The sequence below is a fragment of the Sabethes cyaneus genome, chromosome 3 (assembly GCF_943734655.1).
Source record: "Sabethes cyaneus chromosome 3, idSabCyanKW18_F2, whole genome shotgun sequence".
Taxonomy (NCBI): domain Eukaryota; kingdom Metazoa; phylum Arthropoda; class Insecta; order Diptera; family Culicidae; genus Sabethes; species Sabethes cyaneus.
The window spans coordinates 78595551-78620343 of record NC_071355.1 but is presented as its reverse complement, the minus strand read 5'-3'; the positions used below and the strand labels follow the sequence as shown (position 1 = coordinate 78620343).

The following is a 24793-nucleotide window of genomic DNA, read 5'->3' as shown; positions in this document are numbered from 1 at the left end:
AGTGTCATTCCAATCGAGCAGACGGCCTATCCAACGCGTATGCAGGAAAGAGAAAGAAAAACCTTGGAAAAACCGCATTGCATACATTTGGGATGACTTGTCGCCACTCTGTATATAGTCACTCTAGTCAAACGTATTCTTTTCCCTCACCTCTTTCTAGCTCATTAGCTTATTGGCTGATGGCTGCTGGCCAGAGCTGCCACAAATACAGATATTTTTTGTTGCATAAATTTGGGACCCATCAATTATTTCAGTTGCTATGATATATATCTGGCTCTACCAATGTTCCTGAAATTTAAAGTACTTCATGAACTATTTATGTTATTTAAAAGATTAGATCGAGAAAATTAAATACTCCGGAGAAAACGGTAGAGTCCCAAATTTATGCATGCACAAATATCTGTATTTATGGCAGCTCTGCTGCTAGCTGACAGCCTGGCCAAAAACGACGCCAAAAACCTTGCACTGCTTGCACTGCATTCATGGATGCCAAATGTGTTTCACATAAATTATGAGAATCTATCCAGCTTTTTACGAGCCATAATGGCGGACGTGTTCGTAATATTTGAACAGCATTTTTGACATTTCCCCAATACATCGCACGTTTTCTTTCCGCGCGTTCACGGTAAAACAAAAGGAATGTAGGGAAAGAAAACGTGCGATGTATTGAGGAAATGTCAAAAATGCCGTTCAAATATTACGAACCTGTCCGCCATTATGGCTCGTAAAAAGCTGGATAATCTATCCAGCTTTTTACGCGCTATAATGGTGGCCGCTATAAATTGCGTTCGTAATATGCGAACAATCTTTTTGACAACTCTGCATACATCAAATCTGGCACTCTTCTCTTGCAACACTACCGTGCTCTTTCTTTCTTTACGTCAAAGAAGGAAAGCAAAGCTGTGCGAAATGTAAACAAAACTATTGCCTTCCTTCTTTTGCGTAAACGAAAGAAAGAGCAATACTGCCGTACAGGAGAAGAGTGCCCAGTTTTGATGTATGCAGAGTTGTCAAAAAGATTGTTCACATATTACGAACACAATTTGTAGCGTCCGCCATTATAGCGCGTAAAAAGCTGGATAGATTTTTCGAGCGTACAGATTTTAGTAAAACGGAAACATTTTGTAAATAAAGTATTTCACCACGCACACATATAAAGAATTTTTGACATCAGCTGGGGCCCTCGCTGAGGCTGTTTGCAGTAGGAATAATATCAAAAACATCAAATATCAAACGCCTGGATCCTCTCCTCCACTCTTCGCTCCCTTCTCACTCCTACATACATGATCCGCAGATAATGTCATTCTCGTTAGTGACAAAACCGCAAATTACTTCATTGTATTTAATATATTCTTTTATACATTTTCAGGTATCATGAATTAGGCACTCTGCTTGGATCTGCTCATATCATTTCAGCATTAAACTTGCACTCAGAGATGCCATATTTTCTAAAAAAAATGTCTGCAACTGCTCGAAAACCGAAAAAATCGAGCAGTTTTCTGGCTACTCGAATTTTCTGGTTTAAAAATAATCTGCGAAAATCTGCACACTTTTTTAGGAAGTCTGTGAAAGTTGAAAGAGCTTCGAACAAAAATCTGCACCAAATCAATAAAAGTCAGAAAAACTGCAAATATCTGCAAATTTATAATGATCTGCAAGACCGTTCCAAAAATCTGCAATTTGCAGACAAATCTGCAAATCTGGTATCCCTGCTTGCACTCCTGCGGAATAGCTGATTGGAAAGTATACGCTCTTTCTCAGTTTTCGAGCAGTTTTTTCGACATTCGAGTAAATCAGATCGATTAGATCAGTTTTAAATTATCTGGCCTCTGTGCCTGGCATCAGACGAATATCTCCTTTCTTATGCACCAACACTACCTTATTTCTAGGTATCGCGAATGGAATGAGATAGGTAAAAATTGGAAAACACACGTATACTACCACGCGCGATGGCCGTCGTCATTCATTATTAGTGAAACTGCGAGTGGAAAAGGCATTTTTCTCCTACTCGCATTCGATTGTCGAAAATTTATCATTTTCTGAACGTACTCAAATTGGATCGACAGCGCTCGCTCGAACGGAAGCAAACGTGAAAAGTGAAAAACACTGTTCGTACTGCGGAAAAACGCGTGTAAACGGTGTAAATTTGACAGTGAAAAAGCACTTTTTTGCTTTGGAGCGCGCCGTGAAAAGCAGTCATCTTTGGGCAAAGGAAGAAGTTCGCCAGCCACGCAAAAATAAGCATAGGAATAAAAAAGGGATCTTCGCACCATCAGCGGGAAATTGTTAGAGCGCCCATTCCGAAAGTTATTTTCTGGATAAATCCAATAAGGAACGACACAAGAAACAGATTAGTGCTTTGTTTGCTGAATTCGCGAATTTTAAATTGCTTTCACTTTGTGTCTCTTGTCAAAAGTCAGTATTCCCAAAAGCAGGAAGCAGCGTAGCTAAGTGTCGTGGTTTATTTTTGTGAGTCAGAAAGCGAAATCAGGCTGGATCTTGTTTCGTAATTTGCCTACCTGCGAAAGGGAAAAGGTAATTTGCAAATGAAGAGTGCAAGCAGTGAGCAATATAAAAACGTAGCATAAAGAAGTTGAAGTAACTTGGCGCTACTGCCAGCCAGAAATCGTTCGTCTTGAGAAAGACACACAGCGAAAGAAGATTACATAAAAGCAAGCAACAGCTCGTCGCTCAGAAACCCATTAGGAACTTGAAACGTTGTAACGAAATACATTTTTTATTTGCTAATTTTTACGGTGAACCAAAAAAAGTTTTACGCGTTACAATAAAAAAGTGTAAGGCGACCAGAAGAATAGTTTACCTTTATACAAAAACCTGCGCGTCACACCGAATTGAGAGTGTGATCCCGTCGTCAGTGACCTCCGATCGGCAAGCCGTCAGCCAAAATTCCGGTCCCGACGCGAAACCATAGGGAAGGCTCTTCTCTGGGCCACTCCTCATCGTCCTCGTCCGCCACGGAAGACAGCGACATGAACAACAAGCGGAGCAAGGCCCGCCCCGGTCCGGCAAGGTAGGTTTTGATCTCGCATTACCCTTTTGCCATTTAACACCATTCTACTTCCAATATCAATCGAACCACTGTGTAAGCACGCGGTGAATTTGCACTTTTCGAAGCATTCACAAAAAGTGCAGACAAAATTTGCTTTATCATTCGCAATATTATTTTGGCAGTTCGCTTTAGACCGCCGCGAACGAGAGTAGCGAGCGGCCAGTGTTCGTTGTGTGTTATTACCATGTGTGAGGTGAATTGTAGGTTCCATTGTTTTGTTTGTTATCCGTACCTTCCTGATAACCGAACGGTTATTTAACTTTGGATTGCGACATGCGAATGGAGCTGCATATTTGATTCAACTGCATCGGCATTTTGCCGGAACATAATAGGTACATTAGTTTTTGCAACGAAAAATATGGCAGCTAAATATCGTCACATTTCTAATGATTTATAATCTAAGTGGTTCTAGAAAAACTTTGCGGTCCTAATGAGAACTGTATCCGAGCAATACTTAGCGCTTACACACAGAATCTGTGCGATTGCGTCATATTAAGAAGTGAAGTGTAAAAGTTCAAACCTAATGCTTGTAGTTTTCGCTTCGCTGGGGAAATTCAACATGCCTTATCTGTCAAATTTATCTCGTTTGCTATTTGCTTAGAAAACACAACTGAATCTTAGTTTAGAGAATTTTACCCATGTTACGGACATACCGGAGACAAAGTATATGCTTTTTGTTGATCTTCTCATTTGCTTTCTATATAGTGTTTATTCTTTGCATTCTGTCAAAATGTCATTCATAAAATGCCGGATACTTTTTCAAAAGGACGTAAAAACAATGATAGCTTCTTTTTTTGTCTCCTCTCGTCCGCTTATTACAGGACTGCAAATGCACTTTATCACATTAACTTTGCGTGAATCGGTTGTTAGCATCCCTACCAGCTGCGTTATTCTATGAAAAACATTTATGTCACTGTAATAATTGAAAGAGAGGGACACTACACTCAATGTAACTTCCGTACTTTTGAAAAAGTATCAGAAAAATGGGCGATCAGCTGATCGGGAACGCCTTATGAAATGGTTTATGGCACCCAATTGGTAGGTAATCATGTTTCAGTGGCCAAGATCCCAGCGCACAAAAACGAAATAGCATATTGTTCCTCCTTTTCACTCGATAGTCAGCAGCGGTTTAAGCCCACTATCTAGCTTTGAGTCCAGGACATGCTTCCACTGTTACGGTAGCACGATAAAGACGAATGATTCGATATGATGATCGAAGTCCGACGTACAAACAAAACGTGTGACGGGGCTTAGTAAAAATAACTCTCAATCGTTGTTTTAAATATTGGACATTAGTCCTATTGTAATGTTGGTCTTCCATTATAATATTTATTATGATTATGAAAGGGCGTAAAAATACCGAGTGATTGATGTTCTATAACTAGACCAGCATAGAAAAGTGAAATCTCATTCGGTTTGCTTATTGCTTGCATTTTGAACTTAGGCCTTCTCCAATTGTTAGTCTTGAGTTCCCTAGACCAAGGTGAGTTAAAATAGGTGATCTAGTTTTCGCAGTTTGCAGAACAGAAGTGCGCGGAACGATTGGTTAGCAACCATCGACGTTGTTTATACATTCAACAGTTTCCGCTTTGAAAATTTCGGTGATCGTCAAGGGTAACCCAGCGGGGGTGAAAAACAAATTTGAACATCAGAAAACCTCTCTTGACTAACCTTGCCCTAGACAACATTTTGAGAGCGCAGTATGATGAATCAATATGTAGCGCAGTATGTTTCATTGACATAATCTTAATAAAATGTGAGTAACAAGCATTCTTTCTTAATTTTGCAAAACTCGACAATTCGACATCATTGTTATCTATTGTTACATTAAATAGTTTCTTAATCACTAGTAAGCTATTCAGCTGATAACATACATTTGAGCGGATTAGAAAGTAAACAACAAAGGAAATAGGAAAAGGCATTTTGTAAATGTTCTTTCGGTCATCTTTCTGGGACAAGATAAGAGATTTGGTAGCAATAACTTGATAACGAGCAGACTAGTAGAATTCGCAAAAGTATGCGTTGCACTTCTGAAATCTACCTAGTTCTGAATTTTTTGACGTAGAACTACGTCTCACGACAAGGTTTGTGTTAGGGTGTCATTCCAAAAAATCAAAGAATGCGAGCGTCACGAAAATATGAATGATTTTGACCGCCAATATCTGCAAATTATAAATGGATTTCCATGGTTCAGATATCGATCGACTCATAATAGATGTAGCCAGGGTTGCCACATGCACAGATTATTCTGTGTTTAACAGATATTTGAAGGAAATCGCCTGTACAGATTCTGTATGCATAGAATACAGACTTTCGCCAATTACACAGATTAAACAAATTTTTGATCTTTTACATGAGACATCTTTCACTCTCAATGTTTTGCATTGGACAGATTTTTGCGCAGATATTTTTCCTCGCTATACAGATGACCAGATTTTTCCCACAAAAAATTATATGTGGAATTATACAGTGGAACAGAATTATATGTGGCATCCCTGACCCGAAGGTGACACGAAGTTTGGTTCGTGGATCGTAATCTGCCGAACTGTCAACAGCGAACAAACCGGACAAACGAACCGTGAACCATGAGCCACTGATTTGAATCGGTTCGCAATAGAAAATGAACTGTTCAGAGCCGCTCACACGAATGAGCCGTTTTGCCTATCGCTATTTACGACGTTTCAGACTTATACTAATTTGATAACTGTGCTTGGCAAGTACGCCAGAAAAAGTGACAAAATCCTCTCTTCTTAACAAGATTTCTCAGGACCGCGATAAACCTAGTCCAATTTGATGTCCTGAAAGTGAACAGTTTTAAAAAAGTGTGCGACCAGCCCTATCTGTCGCCCAATTGTATCCACATATGGTAAGAATTTATTCAAAACTGGTGTCTTAGATGAAAAAGGGGCTCACGGAATATATATCGACTGAAATTTTTGGAGGGTCTTAGTAAAATACGAAACCTGAAATTAAAGAAAAGAAGAAAACTTTTTCCAAAATAAATTCTACTATTAATATTTATTCACGACAATTACGTATTTCGCCTTCAACGTGCAAGTTTCATCAGTGTCTGTTTTCGAACTGATGAAGCTTGCAAATCAAAGGCAAAATACGTATTTTTCGTGAATAAAATTATTAGTGGAATTTCATCGGAAAAAGCTTTCTTTAATTTCAGGTTTCGTATTCCACTAAGACGCTCCAAAAACTTCAATCAAGCTCAATTAACCCATTATATCCTAGCGTTTGAAATTTAACGTGGTAAGCATGGTAAAGACAAGACTCAATCACATCTGTGATTTTAAAAAGGATGGAAATAATCATTGATCGCCATATTAAACTATCATACTTGAACAAAAGACCTTTGAGCAAATTGAAATGATACTTTTAACGTTGGTTTCCAAAGTTGAGAACTCTTTTGACTATAAAGAAATCTCACTTGCAGCTTTTCTTGATACTAATGGAGCATTTGACAACGCATCCCCCCATTCATTAAATAAAGCCATGGAAAAACGGGGTTTTGATAGGTGCATTTGGAAATTACATACATTCTATACTAAACAACCGTATAATCTGGAATTAAATAGAAAGAAAACTTATCCAATTTGATTCTAATATGTATATTTATTCTTGACAGATACATATTTCGTCTACGACTTGCAGGCTTCCTCAGTGTCTGTTTTCGAAAAGAGTTCGAAACTAATCCATTTGACTGGTTTCTTGATGGTTCTAACACATCTCTTCAGTTTGCCTTTGATAATTGCTCAATATCTCTCGATGGGCTGGACAATCCTCCTTACACCATTTGATGACTTCTCGGCTGTAAAGACTGCTTGCCAAGTCAGACCAGAACTTCACCGAGCCTTTGTGCGATCGAATGAATGACAATATCCTGTTCTGAAGACACTCCTTGTAAACTTTTGCATTTACTGTTGCCTTTTTCTTCTCTCCACAACTACAGATTTCTTGCCAAATCCTCAACGTACGTGCAAATTAATCTATGTAAATACCCATCCGCAGCACCCCCTTTACGCTTGGCGAGGTAAAATTTGTTACCGGGTATTTGTCCAAAATCCATTTTTACGTATGTTTCATCGTCCATCAAAATGCATCCTTTGTACTTGGTCAATACTCGCTCGTACAGCTTCCTTGCACGGGTTTTAGCAACCAGGTTTTGTTTCAGTGTCCTGTTGGGGAGTTTGCTGGCACGATACGACCGCAAACCTTTTCGCATACAAATTCGTCAGAGGTCCCAGGCTTGTTGTGGACACTTGAATCATCATGCTTTGCGTAGATCACGGTCATATGTTCCACCTCTACGCCTGATTGGTTTCGACCGATCGAGCATAAGGGTCTCCCGGTCATGTTTGAGTACGGTATTTAATGGGTGATAACTCAAATTTTGGATTTTTTTCGAGGCTCCTCTACTCCACAACAAATGAGCCCCGATAGAAATGAGAGTATGTATGTGTTAGCTCTATCTCCTCTTTTTGTCAATATTTTTTGTTTAGATTATGCTTGCCCAGTTTTGTTTAAAATGGCGTCGAAACAAGGAGCATTTTGGGAGCGCGTTGTACACTTGTACGAATTGCCACAGAAATCTCGGCAAAAAGTATACGGTACGACATTTAAAAAACGAATACGTTGCGGCTTCGACTGTTTACCATATCCTAAGAACCCCAACAACTATTCACAAGCTAGGTAATGGAAAGCTAGCCAAAATTAAGGACATCGTTCTCTTTCTCGTGCCTTTATCAACAAGCCCTCTGGTTTGGCTATCAATTAAGATGTGTACCAGACGAATGTTTGAAGAAAATTTTGATCCCGTTTCTACAAAAACATCATGCAGATGGACAACACGTGTTTTAGCCGAAGAGAGCATCATCGCATTACGCCAGAAAAACACAATCGTTTCGGAATACCCATTCTATCCCATTTGTACCCAAAAACCGCTAGTCCGATGCACCCAATCGAAGATTTCAATCTTGATGAAATTTTTACTACTCAGGTTAAAAACTGGGAATCATCGATGATTGATGCCAATTGGAAAGCTCATCCAACATTATGGCAACCATAGCAGTTCATAACGCCATGCAAGAGCATTACATACAGCTAACTCAGTTTGAATTAAGAACATTTGAGTACGGTCATTTGGGCGGACATTGTCCAAATAGATATCACCTAAAACATGTAGATAAGCTGACAGATGATATATGTATGTCGCATACTGTATATGTGTGAACACATACTGTGTCATTGCAGCAGTCGAACTCAGTGAGGACTGCGAATTCTCGGGAAGGTCGTCCTTACGCCTTACGAGATATGATCTGCAGAACTGAAAAAGGTAATGAAGTAAACAAATAAACAAACAAATTACAAATTAAGTTCATTAACAGTAAATATACCGTGAGGGGTCATTTGACCCCTTGCTTTTCCACATAACTAACTTTATTAGAAAATATATTTAAAACATAATGCAAACTTTGCTGCTCTATTATTTCTCTTTTTATCGGGAAAATTATTAACGCTAATCTGTCGACAATCGCGGCATTTTCGGTCTGCTAGCGAAAAATATTGGTAGAGTGCAGTCGGTATGTTTAGTGTTAAGGAAGTCATGCTTTCTTGGAGTGAAATGCAAAATCATGGGGCGACCAGCACTCATGCTCATACTCTGAAACAAAAACCATGGTATCTCGCACAATTTTGCAGAAAACGCATGCTTTTTGTCAGTACCATGAAAAAGCTATTCAAATTTACCATGATTCTTGTACAAGTAATATGTTCTCAGATAATTTAACCATCTTTCATGGTCATATCTAGTAATTTTGACTACGATTCTGTTATTTTTGTTATGTATCAGGGTAACGCCGAAAGTAACGCATAGTAGTTTTGATCAGAACACTGCTTAAGCTAAACAGAAATCTTTTCTGCAAAAATTCACTGGTGTGTCCTCTTAATTTTACCCTCTAATATGGTAACAATTACCATGATTCTTGTTTCAGTGTAGTGATGTTGGTCGGGAAACTGCTAATGAAAAAGAAACAAAGCTGTTCTTCTTATTTGAACCTATCTTTGTATCCTACGTAAAAAGAACCAAGGAAACGACTGGTAGTTATCCCGTTTAGTGAAAGTGTTCAATATGCTTGTATATTTCCCACGTATTGTAAATGAATTAAAATATCAATTTCATTTTAAAAAGGGTAGTTTTATAGAAAAGTAACGTCATTGTAGAGGTCTGAAAAAATATACTTCCAAATAAGGTTTAGCTATTTTCTGAAAACAGTTCACTAGAAACCCAAATTGAAAAGGTTTTTTATTGAGGAAACTGTTATATTCAGGATCTCTATAAATCAAATATCTTCAGTTCTAAGTTAGTATATCATAGATAATATATAAGATAAAGCATACGTACCAGTTTTCAGCAAAGTTGTTCGTAATGAAATGCTCTATAATTCTTCTGAATGGAATTAAGCTTTAGCGGGTAAAAAAATTAGTTTTGCGATGTTCGAGAAACTTAATACTGGAAGTTTAGCACCAGTTATATTATCTATATCTTTGGAGATGTTATACACCTTAGCATGCGCTCAGCTATGATGTCCAAACTGGAAGTAGCTCTAAAAGATTGTGCTCGTTATATCTATAACGTAAACCTTTACACTTCCGTTCGCCTACTCCAGAAAAACTTTCTTGGATGGCCCTTTCGAAGTTTTTGTGCATTGAGAACGAGCATTTATCTGCATAGATGAATTCAGCGCCAGGGTCCATCGTACCTCTTCGACAAACTGACAGCTCTCCAAAGACTTCGAACGCGGGGCTTTATAGTTCCCACTCTCCGGACTTCATTGTATGGAAACACTTTTTTTGTGAGAGGTGTGGTAGATTGGAACGCGCAACCTACTGCTTTAAAACAGATGACTTCAGAAACAATGAACAAAATAGCTTCAGATGATATGTTGCCTTATTATGATATGTTAGATAAGATAGTGATATGTTGCTAGAAGTTTTCTTTATTTATCCGTTAATGACACGAAAAAGACTTGTCTTACGTCAACTATTAAAAGAACGGTCTTTCATAATGTAGACTATCATCTATCAACTATCAACTTTTTCATTTGCATTGCCTCACAGAACAATTAAGCTTCCACTTAAATTTCCATTCTGGTCCACTAAGTTAAATCTACTAAATAAGCGTACGAAAACAAAACGAAAGTATTAGGTGTCATTGTAATTTTACTATATCTTTATTAAGACCAAAGTCTAACAATTATCAGCTTGTTTTTCAAGATTTTACTATTTTTTATTAATTATTGTAATCATCTGGTAATACTTTTTTATCTAAAGATTTGATCTGACCTTACAGTTTAAAGTCAACTGAAAACATTGTCGATGCGCTACCTAAAAACACAAAAATAAAACCTAGAACATCTTAGCGATATATTGTGAGTGCAATAAAAACGTAAAAGTCACAATTGGATTTAATCAGTCCTTACCTTTTTAAGCACTTATCGATTAAAAATAATTTTAGGCAAGTTTTTGAAAATAGTCTTGCAGTTAATTTTTATTATACACCTCCTTCATCTTAAAAAGGATTTACTGTTTTGACGTACTTCTGTGAAATAAGGAAATAAGCACTACATTTAGGAAATGTGTTCAGCAGACTCTCGGAAAAGTTAATCGATTGGGGAATGGGTTGATTAACTTTTCCGAAATATTAGCTTTTCTGAGTAGTCTCAAAAGCATAGTATAGCATAGTCTGACCGCCCGAGAGTTGCCCGCGATCGATCTAGATCAACTGAGATTGCACAAATAACCATCAGAATGAAGCTTGGGTGTAGCAAATCATCCTCAGTGTGCATTTTCTGGTGATCTAATTCTTTGTGTTGATCAATAGCAAAGCTGGCCCCGCCCATGCAGGTCAATTTGGGAGGGAATGGAATATTAGTCCGAAACTTGCTGCTACTAGAGACCGAGGAATCCTCTGCATTATCCACAAGTGCCACAGGAAGGAGTTGTTATTAGTAGAAAGGAATTGATCTGGGTCCACCGAGGCAGGTAGTGCGATCACTGTCATTCGAGCTCGCGTACGATTTGAGGACGTTTTTGGTTACGTGGCCAAGGCGAAACAGGTAGTGGAGATCCGACATACCGATATAGGAAAAAACTATTTGAAATCAGTTTACCACACCGAAAGTTATGTGCTATCAACAAATACAATGCTAAATTACCATACGAAAAAATTCTCGGTATGTAAGCATCGGTTGTATGAGGCTAACCTGGATATTCGGAAATTTTCTTGTAAAGCCAGAAATTAAGAAAATTAAGATCAAAAATACAACTTGTTTATAAATAAAATATAATGGTAATGGTACTACATAATGAACCATAATTTGAAAATTCATATCGATAAATATTATGCCCATGCGAGATTTACGGTGGCTTGAAAACCTCGGGATAAAGTTAAATTTATTATACCTGAAATTAAAAATCAGGCGCAATAAAGTGTGCCAATATAGTCCCTAAGTTGATAAGCATTTCCTCCTATCAACACTAATATGCAGAGATATAGCGCCCTGCACGCGTATTAACTTTTCTGAGTAGTCTTAAAAGTCATTGAAAGTAATAAATACAAAAGTGAAAAATACATTCTCGGATATAGGATACACATTTTTATGTAGGGTATGTTGCTACATCGTCGTAATTGCTTATTCTCGTCCTATCCAACACAAATTATTGAAAATATCAGCATTTTTATGACACACAATGCAAAACTAGTTATTCCTTAATATTATAGTTAGTTGTCTGTCATACGCGATCAATCAAAGTGGGGTGAGATCTATTTAAATACATTTTATCATTAAAGAATTCGTACCAGCCAAATTTCCTACGTTTTTTCGTGCGACGAAGAAGATAATGTCGACTAATCGTTTTAATTTCCGTCATTCATAAATGAAAATAACTCACGCAAGGCATTGTCGTTATTCTACAGCCAGGAAAACTTGCCTGACCTGCAGAAATTTTGTACAGAAATTCATGCGCGTTAGCTTCGTAAATATTGTTGTGATTTTTAGTTCGGACGATGAAAAATTTTGATGGACGAATTTTAAAACGGTACGACGGATTTTAGAAATAAAGTCAGTTGCGTAATTTCAATAATAGGCTTTAATAGTCACTTTTCAGTGATTTCAAAGTTCACGAATCGGAAGGTAAGTGTATTTTAGTCAAATCAGCACAAGAACTTTTGGAGTATTCATTAAATCCATCCAACAAATGATGAAAATTAGAATGGTTTTACTTATTACGACGGGAATTAGAAAAAACCCTATCTGGAAGTTGTATTGGAAAGGAATATGCAGCAAGATCTAGATGAAATAATACTTAGTTCCTTTTAGTAAGTTTAAAATAGTCGATTATTCAAGTTTTTTCGAAGACTACGACTAAGACTCCCTTCTTTTGTAATCAGAATTTAATCTGAGTTTGAGCTTTTCCAGTATGTTATCCTGAAGTAACTATGTGCCCGTATTGAAATATTGTTGCAACTGTCCGGTACAAGAGTTTAATTTAATCCCAGTTATGATGCGACTCTGTATTAAACAGAGTATTGCATGAGCGGTAATATTCGCCTAACTTTTCTGAATAATTAACTTTTCAGATAGTTAACTTTTCCGAGAGTCCACTGTACTAGGATAATATTTAATATTTTTAACATATTTCTTAAATATAGTCAACATCTAAAAAATATGATGTTTTGTCCAAGTATAGGTCCATAGTGCCCCACTGTGTGTGTGTTGTGTTTGCAAGTTTTCGTTAGCACATTTTTCGAAAAAAAACTAGCTATGTTAACTGCTAAATTTTGCATCGCGGAGTCTTTCGAACTTAAATCGTTGAAAACACCACAAATTAAAAATGAAGAGAAAAATAGCTAGTTCCGGCACTGCAAAAATGCCGAAGCCGACATTCGCTTCACCAAGCACCAAGCGCCCTCGCCAGCTCACGATTGACCGGCACTAATATATCACATGTCACTGTCACAGTCAACCATCTCTAAACACGCTTGCCAACGTGGTTGGTGGCCGCATCGACAACAGAGTGAACCAGCAGTAATGAGAATAACCTTCCTCATCGCTCACAAACACACACCCAAAATGGAGGAAAAACAGCTCACGCCCGTCGCAAATGGACCCCATCGGGATTTACAACGGCACAGCACAGAGTTCGCTCGATGTCGCGAGAGCGAGAACCATTCTAAATTCATGGCAATATAATACAGCTGAAGCATGCTATCGATCTGTTTTTTTCGCCTGCCCCGATGAATGCGACTCTCCCGTGTTCCAATTTTCCGACCGACCGTATACCGCTGCTGCTGCTGCTGCTACCATGCGCCACCCACCGGTCGGCCAGCGTCTTGTCTGGCTCGTTGTCACATCAGAAAGACGGTGGTACAGTCGCTCGCTCGTTCACTCGTAGTCTGTTTCTTGGACTCGGACAGTCGGTCGGTTCGTCGCGGACCCGTCTGTTTGTTGATCGGAATCCGGAAAAAAAGCTAAATCAGTCCGCCACGGCTTTCCTGCCATCAGACAAACTACTGCGTGGCATATTTCGTTTGTTGAGGAAAACGACAATACAATACCGTCGCGGAGATCCTTTTCCTCCATTTTTGTTTTTCGTTATCCTAGGTGCATTGTGTACTGAACGCTGTAACTTGATTGTGATAATAATATAAATTTAGGTGAATTTACTAATTAAACAAGTGGAAAAATCGAACGCTGTTCTTTTGGATGCTTTTTGGTTCGGCTTGACATAGCGAGACGGAAGGGACTAAAGGAATTTGCACGCACACGGGAAGAAGACGAAGAAAAACTGCGATATATTTAGAGTTTTAGTTTTAACTTCTGCCTATTACATCTATCCGCCTAAGAGTGTTCACGTCGGACGTTGGAAAGAGGAGGAAAATCATTACAATTGTGCGATTATTGTTACTCGAGCAGTTTTTCATTTCGAATAGTTACCATTTAACTAGGCACTAATTCATTTATATATAGAGTGTTAAGCAAAATAGTTATAGATGAATCGCTGTCTTGAAATATCGTGACAAAATGGGTGCTTGTTTGCGGAATATGTGTTCGTCAGGAGACGGAAAATCCACTATGGCCGAGCGTGCATGTGAATGAAAATTTTCGCAGCCCATCGTTGGCTTTCATTGGATAGGGAAAAAAACGGGAGCCATTCTCGCCTGATTGATCTATAAACAGGATTACTAATTACTGCTTTATCAATTGCCAACGTGGATATATTAACCAACAAAAAAATAGAGCATATCCACCCTTTTTGTGGCTTGTGTGGTGGCAGGTGGTCAAGAAAAGGATCCGCAAGTAGTGCAAGTGGCGTGTGGAAAAGCGGATTTTATGAGGACGGCGCCGTGGTATACACACACATCAGAGGACAGGGAAAACGCCGCAATTGCTATAGACCGCGACCACCACGACACGACAAAAGTAGCGTGGCGGAAGGTAGCGGCACTGGGAGCCGGTTGCAAAAGTGAATGAGAGATCCGTGCGAATGAAGGAGTGAAAAGCGTGAGAGCATTTGTGAATGATAGTGAGCAGTCGAGAGCTAACCAGGACCTCCGAGTCTGCTCTCGTGCAGTGGGGCACTGTTTTATGACATTACTTCTGACAATAGCCTGACATGTGGCGTGAGAACAAACATTTCCGCGTGTATATGTATGAAGCGTGAACGACAAGTGCAGCACTCTGCGAAAATAGAATTAAAAACTATAAGTAGAAAAGGAATACATGCATAATACAATGCATCCGGAGTGCGTTTAAGTGCGTCTATGAAGTTGAACAGGAAATCGGACGGAAAACGAAGCAAAAGTTCGCTCAAATGAAACTATACAATTTAGTGAAGTTATACGATATTCATGATTTTTGACACCACATTGATCTGGAGATGGCTGAGTTAAGTGCAACAACAATGGTAGGAACCGATTTGTCATACATATTTATATGCCGATATACTCTAGCAAAATGACGCCATATCGCGGTGGGATTCTTACACTGGATGGTGTCGCATAATATTTATGAGTTTTTATTTTAGAAAGCTAACACTTTCGATATATGTATTACACGTGGAATGAAAGGTTTTGCTTTACCATATAGACTAAGACTATTCCGCAAAGGAATACTGCAAAAGACAGACACGTTATTTCTTGACGTTCGTTATACATGTCTTCATCAGCTTTCAGAAGGAGACCATTCGAGCTGGATAAAAATATTCAGTATTTTTCAGTTTATGCGATTTGCCATAGATTGGCATTGTGTCTGTTCTGCTTCTGATCTACATGCCGTCATATTTACTAGCCCGTGGAACTGCAAGAGACTGCAGGTCCTCTTCGAAGCATGCCTGTAGAGAAACATAACTTTTTAAAACACACTCAGTATATAATGCAAATGCAATCAATATAACGGATGTTTGCTTTTAGCTTAAGTTAGTTAACATTATCCGCAAAAGTTATTATTTTTTCCAGCGTGGCATTTAATTAATTTTTTATATCGATAGTTTTTCACAATGGACGGAGTGAACGGTAGAAGAAAGTAATGAAACAAAGGTGTTGATAGTATTTCAGTGGAGAAAAGGAGTGAAAATTTAGGTAAGGGAGTAGGTCATGGAAGCAACGCTTATTAAGTTTGTATAGCGTTCCTCTTCACCCAAGCTAGAGGATACGTGAATCGAAGCAAACTATGAGGGGAGCCAATTATAACCGGATTCGAATCCAGCTTCTCCCCCAGACCCTGTATATCACAGGTATTGGTGAACATTTGAACCACATCGACCTAGACCCCTAAACACCTGCGTTGAGAATCGCGGCTAAGACACTAACGGACGAACAACGTCACGTACATTACCTTGTAAGTAGCAAGTGCCTGTACAATCTCATCGTCCCGTCAGTAAAACTTCTCATTCGGTGGTTTGACTACAACAGACGGGGAAAGAAGCATAATTTGTGTCTAAAAAATAACTCAGCCCGCCATTGTTAAGGGGACATGAACGACTAAAAATTTTTAAAAAATCATTATTTTTTTTATTTCAGACTCTGATTCTGCAGTCTTTTCCGCTGATTTTGATACTAAATTTGTAATGATCCGACCACGGGAAGTGGCCGAAAAACGATCATACACATAAGCATTCCAGTGCGGCGTGGAACAACCTCTGCGGAATAAAACGCCGCTCCTGAAAAACCACGATTTTCAAACTTTATGTACCTTTTTCTCAGAAACTACACACCGTATTGTAACAAACTTTTTTTTATTTTGTTGGTAGTAGCTTGGCAAAAACTTATAACTTTTGAGGTTTGTGAACGAAACACAGCCAGAGAAAAAAGAAAAAGAAAACAAAATTTTATTTTTTCAGGCCTCTATTTTTGTTCTTTTTCGTTTTTCTCAAGCTGTGTTTTGTTTACGAAACTGAAAAGTTATAAAAGTCTTTGCCAAGCTACTACCAACAAAACAAAAAAAAGTTTGTTCCAATACGTTGTGTAGTTTCTGAGAAAAAGGTACATAAAGTTTAAAAATCATGGTTTTTCAGGAGCAGCGTTTTATTCCGCAGAGGTTCGTTTTCATCCAGTCCGCTGTGGTTCAAATGATTACCAATATCTGCAATCCACAAAAGCTGGGAGAGAAGTTAAGGGTTATATTTGGCTCCCACTATAGCTTGGTTCGATCCGCGGATCCCTCAGCTTGGGTAAAGACGAACCTTATACAAACTTTAATAAGCGTTACTGCAATGATCTTCCCTTTCCTAATTTTTCCCTCTTTGTCCCTCACGCATTTTCTCTCCTGAGACACTATCTACAGCTTTGTTTCAGTACATACTTTCTTTTACCATTCTCTTTGCCGATTATAAAAAATCATTATAAAAAATTAAAAATTAGACTGTTTACCGCTTAGAACTAGTAACAAAAGGAACCAAGGAATGATAGTGGATCCGTTGATTATAAAAGTGTGAATGGCCTGCAGTTCCTTAATTACCGAAACGGATGAATGGGCTATTTTCATTGACAATAGTGCATCTGATGGTTGCTAGTATATTTCCTGAAAGTATTATTCCACGGATGGGATAAAGTCCAGAAAAAAATCATATACAGTTGACTCAGTGATAGTCAGTGAAGAGCTTGAGCGTCTCCTTCCAAGAGTTTCTAAATTGAGCAAGCGACAACGTTCCTCATATCGTGGCAAATGTTGGACGTCACATCACTTTTTTTCTGAACTGCTTCGAGTCTTGATAACCAATTCGGTAGATAAATCTAATCCAATTTAGACCGTTCCAGTAAACAGTACAGTGACCGAAGACACTAAGCGTCATGGAACTCCTTGGCGATTTTGAAAATAAATCCAACTCCTCTCTTGGTTGTGGAGTTAGTATCTTGGTACTGTAAATGAAAAATTAGGGCACTATTTCCAGAAAGATAGCGTGATCACGAATGTGCAGGACGCCTTGCTGCTTATGTCCCGAAATTTTGTAGTTCAAATTCCAAGTAATGGGTTTGTTTTATCAGTGGCATGTGTGCGAATTTGTCTACCAGACATTGGAGTTCTGTACAGGCACAAAAATACTTGCACCAAGGAGCTGTTAGTTCATTTTAAAACAGAGAGAAAACAGTGGTCCAATGTTGCTTCCCTGTGGTACGCCAGAAATGTTGCAGAATGTTTCTGAACACTCGGATCTCTTCCGATCCTCGCGCTTAGTATATTCAGAAGAAGTATTGTTATCGCTGGCTTTCATTCGGTAGCAAACTTACACTCCTGGATTGAAGTATCAAGCAGGAATGAAAGAGATCTAGCGAGGGTATTTGAGCACCAGCCGAGCAGCAGAGACGACTTGTTTCGCGGATACAGAAAAATGGTTAAAGGTCTGCTTTGAACTGTATCGCAAAGAGGTCACATATCTCGCGCTCACTGTTGACTTTCTTCTTGGTCATCTTCTGCTTGTTTAGAGTTGGTATCAGCATCTTTAGAGCATGTTTAGAGTTGACAAAAGACCAGAACTTCTTCGTATTTCTACGATTCCTAGAGCATTATTGCTGTTTATATAGAAAACTGTTGCACGTTCTGGAATCGCTACAGGCACTTTTGTATTGCTTGATGGCTCCCATTATACACTGGGAATCGCGCTTTTAGTATCCCAAGAATTCCTGTTTCTCAGTGAAGACCATTCCTTTATCGAGTTTTAGGTATACTGAGGATTCAGAGAGTTGCCGGATTCTCATACCTAAATCCTATTTTCATAAGCAAATCAATCCATACGAATATTCGGTAAAATTCATTACACTATTCCCACTTTCCATAGAATACGTTTAAACCTTTTTTGTTCGCTCGGATTGGCGAGATTTTCGAAATGCTTGTGGAGCAGAAGTTGCCCAGTTAGCTTCGAGAAACAGTGCTAGTCTAACCAATCAGTCGTCGTATGTATGAATCTTGGCTGGGTGATGTTTCTGTAATCAGTAGGATCGTTGAGCCCCGTAATTGTCCTTTACTCTAATAACCGGCTGCGAAGTCTGTGGCGATAAAGTTGACCAAGTTTTAAAAAGACGTTTATACTCAAGGCTGCAAGGTAGAAGATGCTGCTCGTTTCTATAGAATGATTTTCCGTATGGGCATTCATGCCCGATAGTTAAATTATACGTCATGGCGCAATTACGGTATTTATCCCGTAGGGATAGGATTGCAAATCAACATGAGTACGCCGCAGTAGAGCATCGAAATCCGCTCTGCGGAAATCTAAACTATAACAACATTTTCGAACATGACAGGGACCTGTAAACAGAGTATAACGTCGAGTGAGAGGTGATCGACATTAAGCGTAATAAGATGATCAGTCCCATCTTGGTATGCTAGAAAGTTCAACGCATCTGCTTCGCTCCTGTAGAGCTCCTGCGTCTTGCAGGTACAGCTACCTATTAAAGCCATACTCTGGAAACTCAATCCCAAAAAGGTTGTTAGGTTTATTAACTATGTAGTAAGGCTTGTTCGAGACGAAATCTGGATACCTCAATTTTACAATAAAACAAATTTGCTAGAGGTTTAATCCATGAAACAATTTTATATCATTTATGTGTGTATCGTTAATAATTATCCAACAAATTAACATTACTTATTTGGTCTGCATGAAAAATTGGAGAACTTCGGGGTTTACCCTTGCCATGAGGGTCAGTGCAGACTTGTTGGCAACCAATTTAGCTGCGTTTGTCCAAGATTTTCGAAATTTATCTATAGTTGTTGCTTGTTGTTTATGCTGGGACAGCCCTCTATTCACCCCAGCCAAAGACCGCTCGATGGGGCGTAGCTCTGGACAATTAGATGGATTCGCCTCCTTCGGTACAATATACACTCCATTAGCATTATACCATTCTAAAACATCTTTGGCGTAGTGGCAGGATGCCAAATCAGGCCAAAATAGCGAGGGTACATCATAGCTGTGTAGGAACGGTAACAATCGTTTCTGCAGGCATTCTTCACGATATATTTCCTTGTTAACCGTTCCCGTAGTGATGTAACTTTTGCTTGCTCGACCACAGCTGCATATGGCCTGCCATACTAAATATTTTTGGGGGAACGTTGCTTTCTTCTTTGTCCTAAAATGCTCTGCAACGCCATTCCGTTTCATGGCAGTGTAAAAAGACATGCCAGGAAGCTGTTTAAAGTCTTCTAGGACATACGTTTCATCATCCATCATAACGCATGGAAACTTCGTTAACTATTCGCGATAAAGCGCGTTACGAGCGCGTGTTTTGGCCGTCGTATTTTGCTTATCATTACGGTTTGGCACAGTCCTCACCTTGAAAGACTTCACGCCTTGTCGTTGCTTAGAAGTGTGCACGAATGTAGGCGACATTTTTATTTTACGAGCAATGGTACGTACAGAAAGATCTGGTCTCCTCCGTAATATTTATTTTACCTACGCATCCTTGTGGTGGTTCCTCAGATCCGTTTTTGTTCCACTTCCCTTCTTCCTAGCTGTTGTCAAGCGAGTATCGAACGATTTTAAAATACTGTGAACAGTGCTTGGAGGAAATCCAAGCGTTTTGGCAAGTTTTCTTAACGAGAGATCCGGATTTTCACTGCGACCGCACACAATTGCTTTTCGCACCTGCTCATCTTTCGACGCCATTTTACGCTGAGCGCTTGTAATATACACAAGTGTTATATTTTCAGAAAGAACAGACATACGTCTACCACTCTGCAAAATATTTCACTTATTGTTAATGTATTTCCGAAGCTGTGTTTGTTAAGGGTGTACAAATTTTGTCACGAACAAGCCTTACCTAATTGCGGCACAGTCTAGCTCCACTCTTCCAATGGGTATCAGCAATTCGTAAACTGTGACAGCTATCGGGGTTATCTACAAAAGGCATTTTTGCACCCAGAGCCCTTCTATAATACAACTAATCAAATATGCTCAGTCGCTTCGAGCAAATTGTACAACAGAATCAGCAAGTACCAGATCTAGCAAGCGATTATTCCTATTTTTAGCAGCGGATTAATTTTCGTAGTCCGTAAAAACACCATTTCAGAACACAATTCAAACCGCAAAATGTTCAGAGCCTTGGTAAACAAGGTTAGGCTGCTAAATTGTACTGGTTGTAATCACAACAACGCTTGTTGTCAATTATGGATTGCCCGCTATGGCTTTAACTCATAGTTGCTCCAGTGTTGTGGAAATCGGAGAAAATTCGATTAAATAACTTCGGAATGGCAATCAACAATATCTTCTCAGTGAAATTTCATACTATTCTGCCGATTTACAAGCGCATCTAAAGAAAAAGCGTTACCGAATAACTACAACGATTGGATCATCTCATCACGCCAGGTTTTTGTTAAAATGAGTTTATCGAAGTCAGAATCTGCCAGATCGGTAAAAGTGTCTATTTTGGTTCAGAGTCCACGCACATTCTGGTAGTAGATCAGCTGCAGGTTGAAAATATGTTTGTAAAATAGCATTTGAGGGAGTTTTCTTATTGTTAAGTCCATCGAGTTGCAGTGACTCCTCAATATCTTTATCGACTCCTGCAAAAAGAACGAGCTCATCATGAGTGCACATTACTCCTACATGACTGCTTAGTCTCCGGCGGGTAATCAGTTATGACCTCAGTCATTCCATTTACTTTGAAATCTTGTTATATAAGCCCATGTACTGTAATTACCGGTATTGATGATAATCATGACCTTTTTTGAGGAGAAAGTTTTGTGGAACCTGCTGTCCCTCGCGAATTTTAAACAATTAAAAAAATGTTTTTCTAAATCAAGCATTGAGCTAGTAGTAGAGCACGCGTCAACGTAAGAAATGTTAAAGCAGATATCGCACTTACCTGCACATTGAGATTTGGGAGTCCTGTTCCGTCTCAATCGCTAAACTGGGACGACAGCTGTTCCCTAGCAGCATTGGCGCGGCTACATTTAAGCAAGTTCTTGCCAAATTTTATACTTCTCGCTATGAAATAAAATCAAATTGCTATTTCCTGCATTTAGCAACACTGTTTACAGTGTGACACATATATATTCGTACAAAAATCATTTTATGCTTGCAGCGGCATATACAATTAATACAATCAAACGAAGACCATGTGTGTGTGGCATCATGACTTAAGACTTACATGACGTTAGTTTTATTTTCGTATTGTGTCTCGTTCGGTGTCCTTGTACCAGAGTTTGAGTTATGGTCGTTGATAATAAATAAATTGTGAAACGGTGCTACATGCGGTACTATTTTTCGTGACCTCGGAGTGACGGAAAATGACAATCCAGCTGCATATCAAAAGGAAATCTCTTCGTCGAATTTTTCTAAAAGAATCAGGATATGAAAGCATTTAAAAACAAAAACCGTACTCTGTCGGTACGGTGTTTCAAAAGTGATCTATTCTGATGAGAAGTTGTTTGTTCTTCAAACACCGCATCATGCTCAAAATGATCGGTTATGGTCGGTTTCGATCAAGGACGTTCCAAAGCGCAAACGGAATGCATCACTATACCAAAACTCATCAGCGGTCGTCGCATGGGAAGGCATTTCAAAGAAAGGGAAACTTACTCTATTATTTATTAACAAGGGTGTGAAAGTTAATGCAAAATACTATCTAGAAATGGTCTTAGAACAAAAGTTGATACCTTACGTTCGGGAAATGTATGGTGAAGAAGATTGCAGCTTTCAACAGGATGGAACGCCAACACAGGCTGCAAATCGTGTGAAGACGTAGTGCAAAGCCACTTCGACGGATTTCATATCGAAAAAGGAATGGCCTCCAAGTTCTACTGATTTGAACCTCTGGATTTTTGTATATGGCGGTACATGCAGCAAATTATGAATATCATAATTTGGATGAAGATAAGTTAGTTATCAACAAGATATGGGATGATATTCCGATGCAAGTAGTGCGTGCCGCATGTAACGACTTTAAAAAGCGTTTGAAGTGTGTTATCCAGGCAAAATGCAATTTAATAGAGTAATGATTGTTTGTTGCGTTCTGTATCTATGGATAAACAACTTCTAAAAGTGAAATTCGAAATTCACCCTTTATTTACAAAAATAGATGACTTTGTTTTTGCTCGAATACATATGTGTCACACTGTAAAGGCCACTAAATATAGTTTGACAAATACTATCACATTAACTATTTAATGCAATAGCATCTCAAAATTGAGAATTTGACTGATTTTGGGGGGTAGTTCTTAGTTGATCCGGATTAAATGAATGCACTAAAATCAGCAATTTTTTTTTGCTGCAGCTTATATAGGTAGTTGATAATTGGTAAGGTTCGAAAATACGCTGTAGAAAATATCCTTGATACTCAATATGCAAACTTCATTGAAATAATTTCACGGATTAATGTATAGAATTTACCTAAATCTTGTTCCTTCTATATATCATTTTCCACACAGGACCCAACGGCAGCGTTCGATCACGGCGGACGGCATCTACAGCAACTCGCTTTTCATGCATGCGGCCACATCACACGTCGGCAACGTTGTGCAGGTCCAAACGGCGTCCGGTGTTATTTTCGAAGGCGTATTCCGGACATTTTCGTCACAGTTTCAGGTACGTGCAAGGTGTATTTTGTTTTTGTGTTTATTGATATTTATTACTCCTTAATTGTGCTGAAATCGAAATTGAAATGGACCTCATTTGTTATTTAACGTCCAGAAAATTAATAGTAATGAAAAAATATATATTCTAGATGAAATATTGCTGACAGAAGCACTTTATTTTGGATTTAATTCGTTAAGAAAATAAATCACTTGAATGATATCTTAAAAACAGAAAACAACTTTCACAATAGCTTATATTCGTAAACATTATTTTTTATGCAAATGTGCCCAGGCCATCAAAGCTATCACGTCTGGCTGCGGAGCAATTACTTAAACGCTCTAAACAGCAAATTTTCGAGCTGATCATTCCATTCTGATTTCGTTTCTCTATTTTGCCAACGAAAGAATGATAGCCTACATTTTCTCCAGCATTGCAATCGCGAATCGCTGCTCCTTCTCTCTAATTACGAACATAAAGGAATAAATGGTAAAATGTAGTCCTGTGTGTTATTGATTTTCGCGCAATGTGAAAGATGGTGCGGGCTATAAACCCCTTCTTTCTCTTCCCCCGACAACAAAGCTGCAACGTCAAATGGCGAAGTCTGGTCGTTTCTTTCCATCGAGCTTCCATTCGCCAGGATATGTGTAGAAGGTATGTTGCTTTATGCTTCTTCAGTGTGTCTTACAGTGCATAAATGCAGCTTTCGTTCGCAGTGTTTCGACTCGACTCGGAACGGAAGGTCCGTTTGTGTTATACACATAACCTTGTCTTAGCATCCAGCGATGCATCGCATCGGCGTGCTGCTGGGGCCTCCCTTTGTGCGAACACTCTATGCAGTTTGCCATTTTTTGTGAAGCGAAAAAAAACACCACGAACGAGTATAGAATTTTGCTAGTTCTTCTACATCGAGGTACACACATCGAGGAGGTCGTCTTATGTGTCGATGCAGTTATATACAACGACAGCACAGACGACAGAGGGGAGATTTTTGGCATTAAACGCGACAGTTGTTTTAGAATGAAGTCTTGTGGTTGCACGTTCTTTGTGTCGAAAAAATAGAACCCAAAATATGCAGCTTCTGAAAGCTCACGTCATAGACGTCATTTACTATCATCAACGTATCCACAGAAGGATTAATAAGTCGTTATTGCGAACCACAGACTGCATTACGAACCAAACACGAAAATGTCTCTGTTGAGCTTTATAGCTGCTTTGAAAAAAAAACAGAAGCTAAACAAAATTACCAGGTTTAGATGTTTAGGATTGAGTAAATGTTTTTATTTCTAATAACTAAATCCAAACAAATGTTGAATAAAATAGAGTTTTTGGCACTTCATTTTCAATGTTCAATGTGCCGTAGGAAGTTATGGAAATTTATAATTCACTGTATTGTAATTAATACCAAGAAATCTTCGCTTAAAAAATCAAGCTTAAATTTTCCATATGCCCGTGTTCTGTACATATTTTCGGCTTATTAGAAATAATGGCTCAGTTAAATTATAATGTTCATTCAAACATCCTCAACCTCCATCCTTCTCATAGCTTCTTTTGCAGTATACAGTCTGCTTTCATGATACCGTATACCAGTTAACGAACGGCTTTCCCTAACTGGCATTCGACGCACAGTTTTTGGGTAAATAGAAAATAGCA

The 24793-nt window shown here is 38.7% G+C and overlaps 1 protein-coding gene across 2 annotated transcripts in view; it reads left to right on the top strand.

Moving 5' to 3' along the window:
• Positions 1-2010: 2010 nt before the first annotated feature.
• Positions 2011-24793, top strand: part of LOC128741330 (ataxin-2 homolog) — a 44692-nt gene continuing 21909 nt past the window's right edge. The window contains exons 1-2 of one of the 2 annotated variants that reach the window (XM_053837079.1): positions 2011-3031; positions 22996-23152. In XM_053837079.1, coding sequence (XP_053693054.1) covers positions 2991-3031; positions 22996-23152 — 198 coding nt within the window. In that variant the 5' untranslated portion in view covers positions 2011-2990. Of the gene's footprint in view, positions 3032-13618; positions 15044-22995; positions 23153-24793 lie in introns of those variants that run through there. The other variant, XM_053837080.1, reaches the window with a different exon arrangement.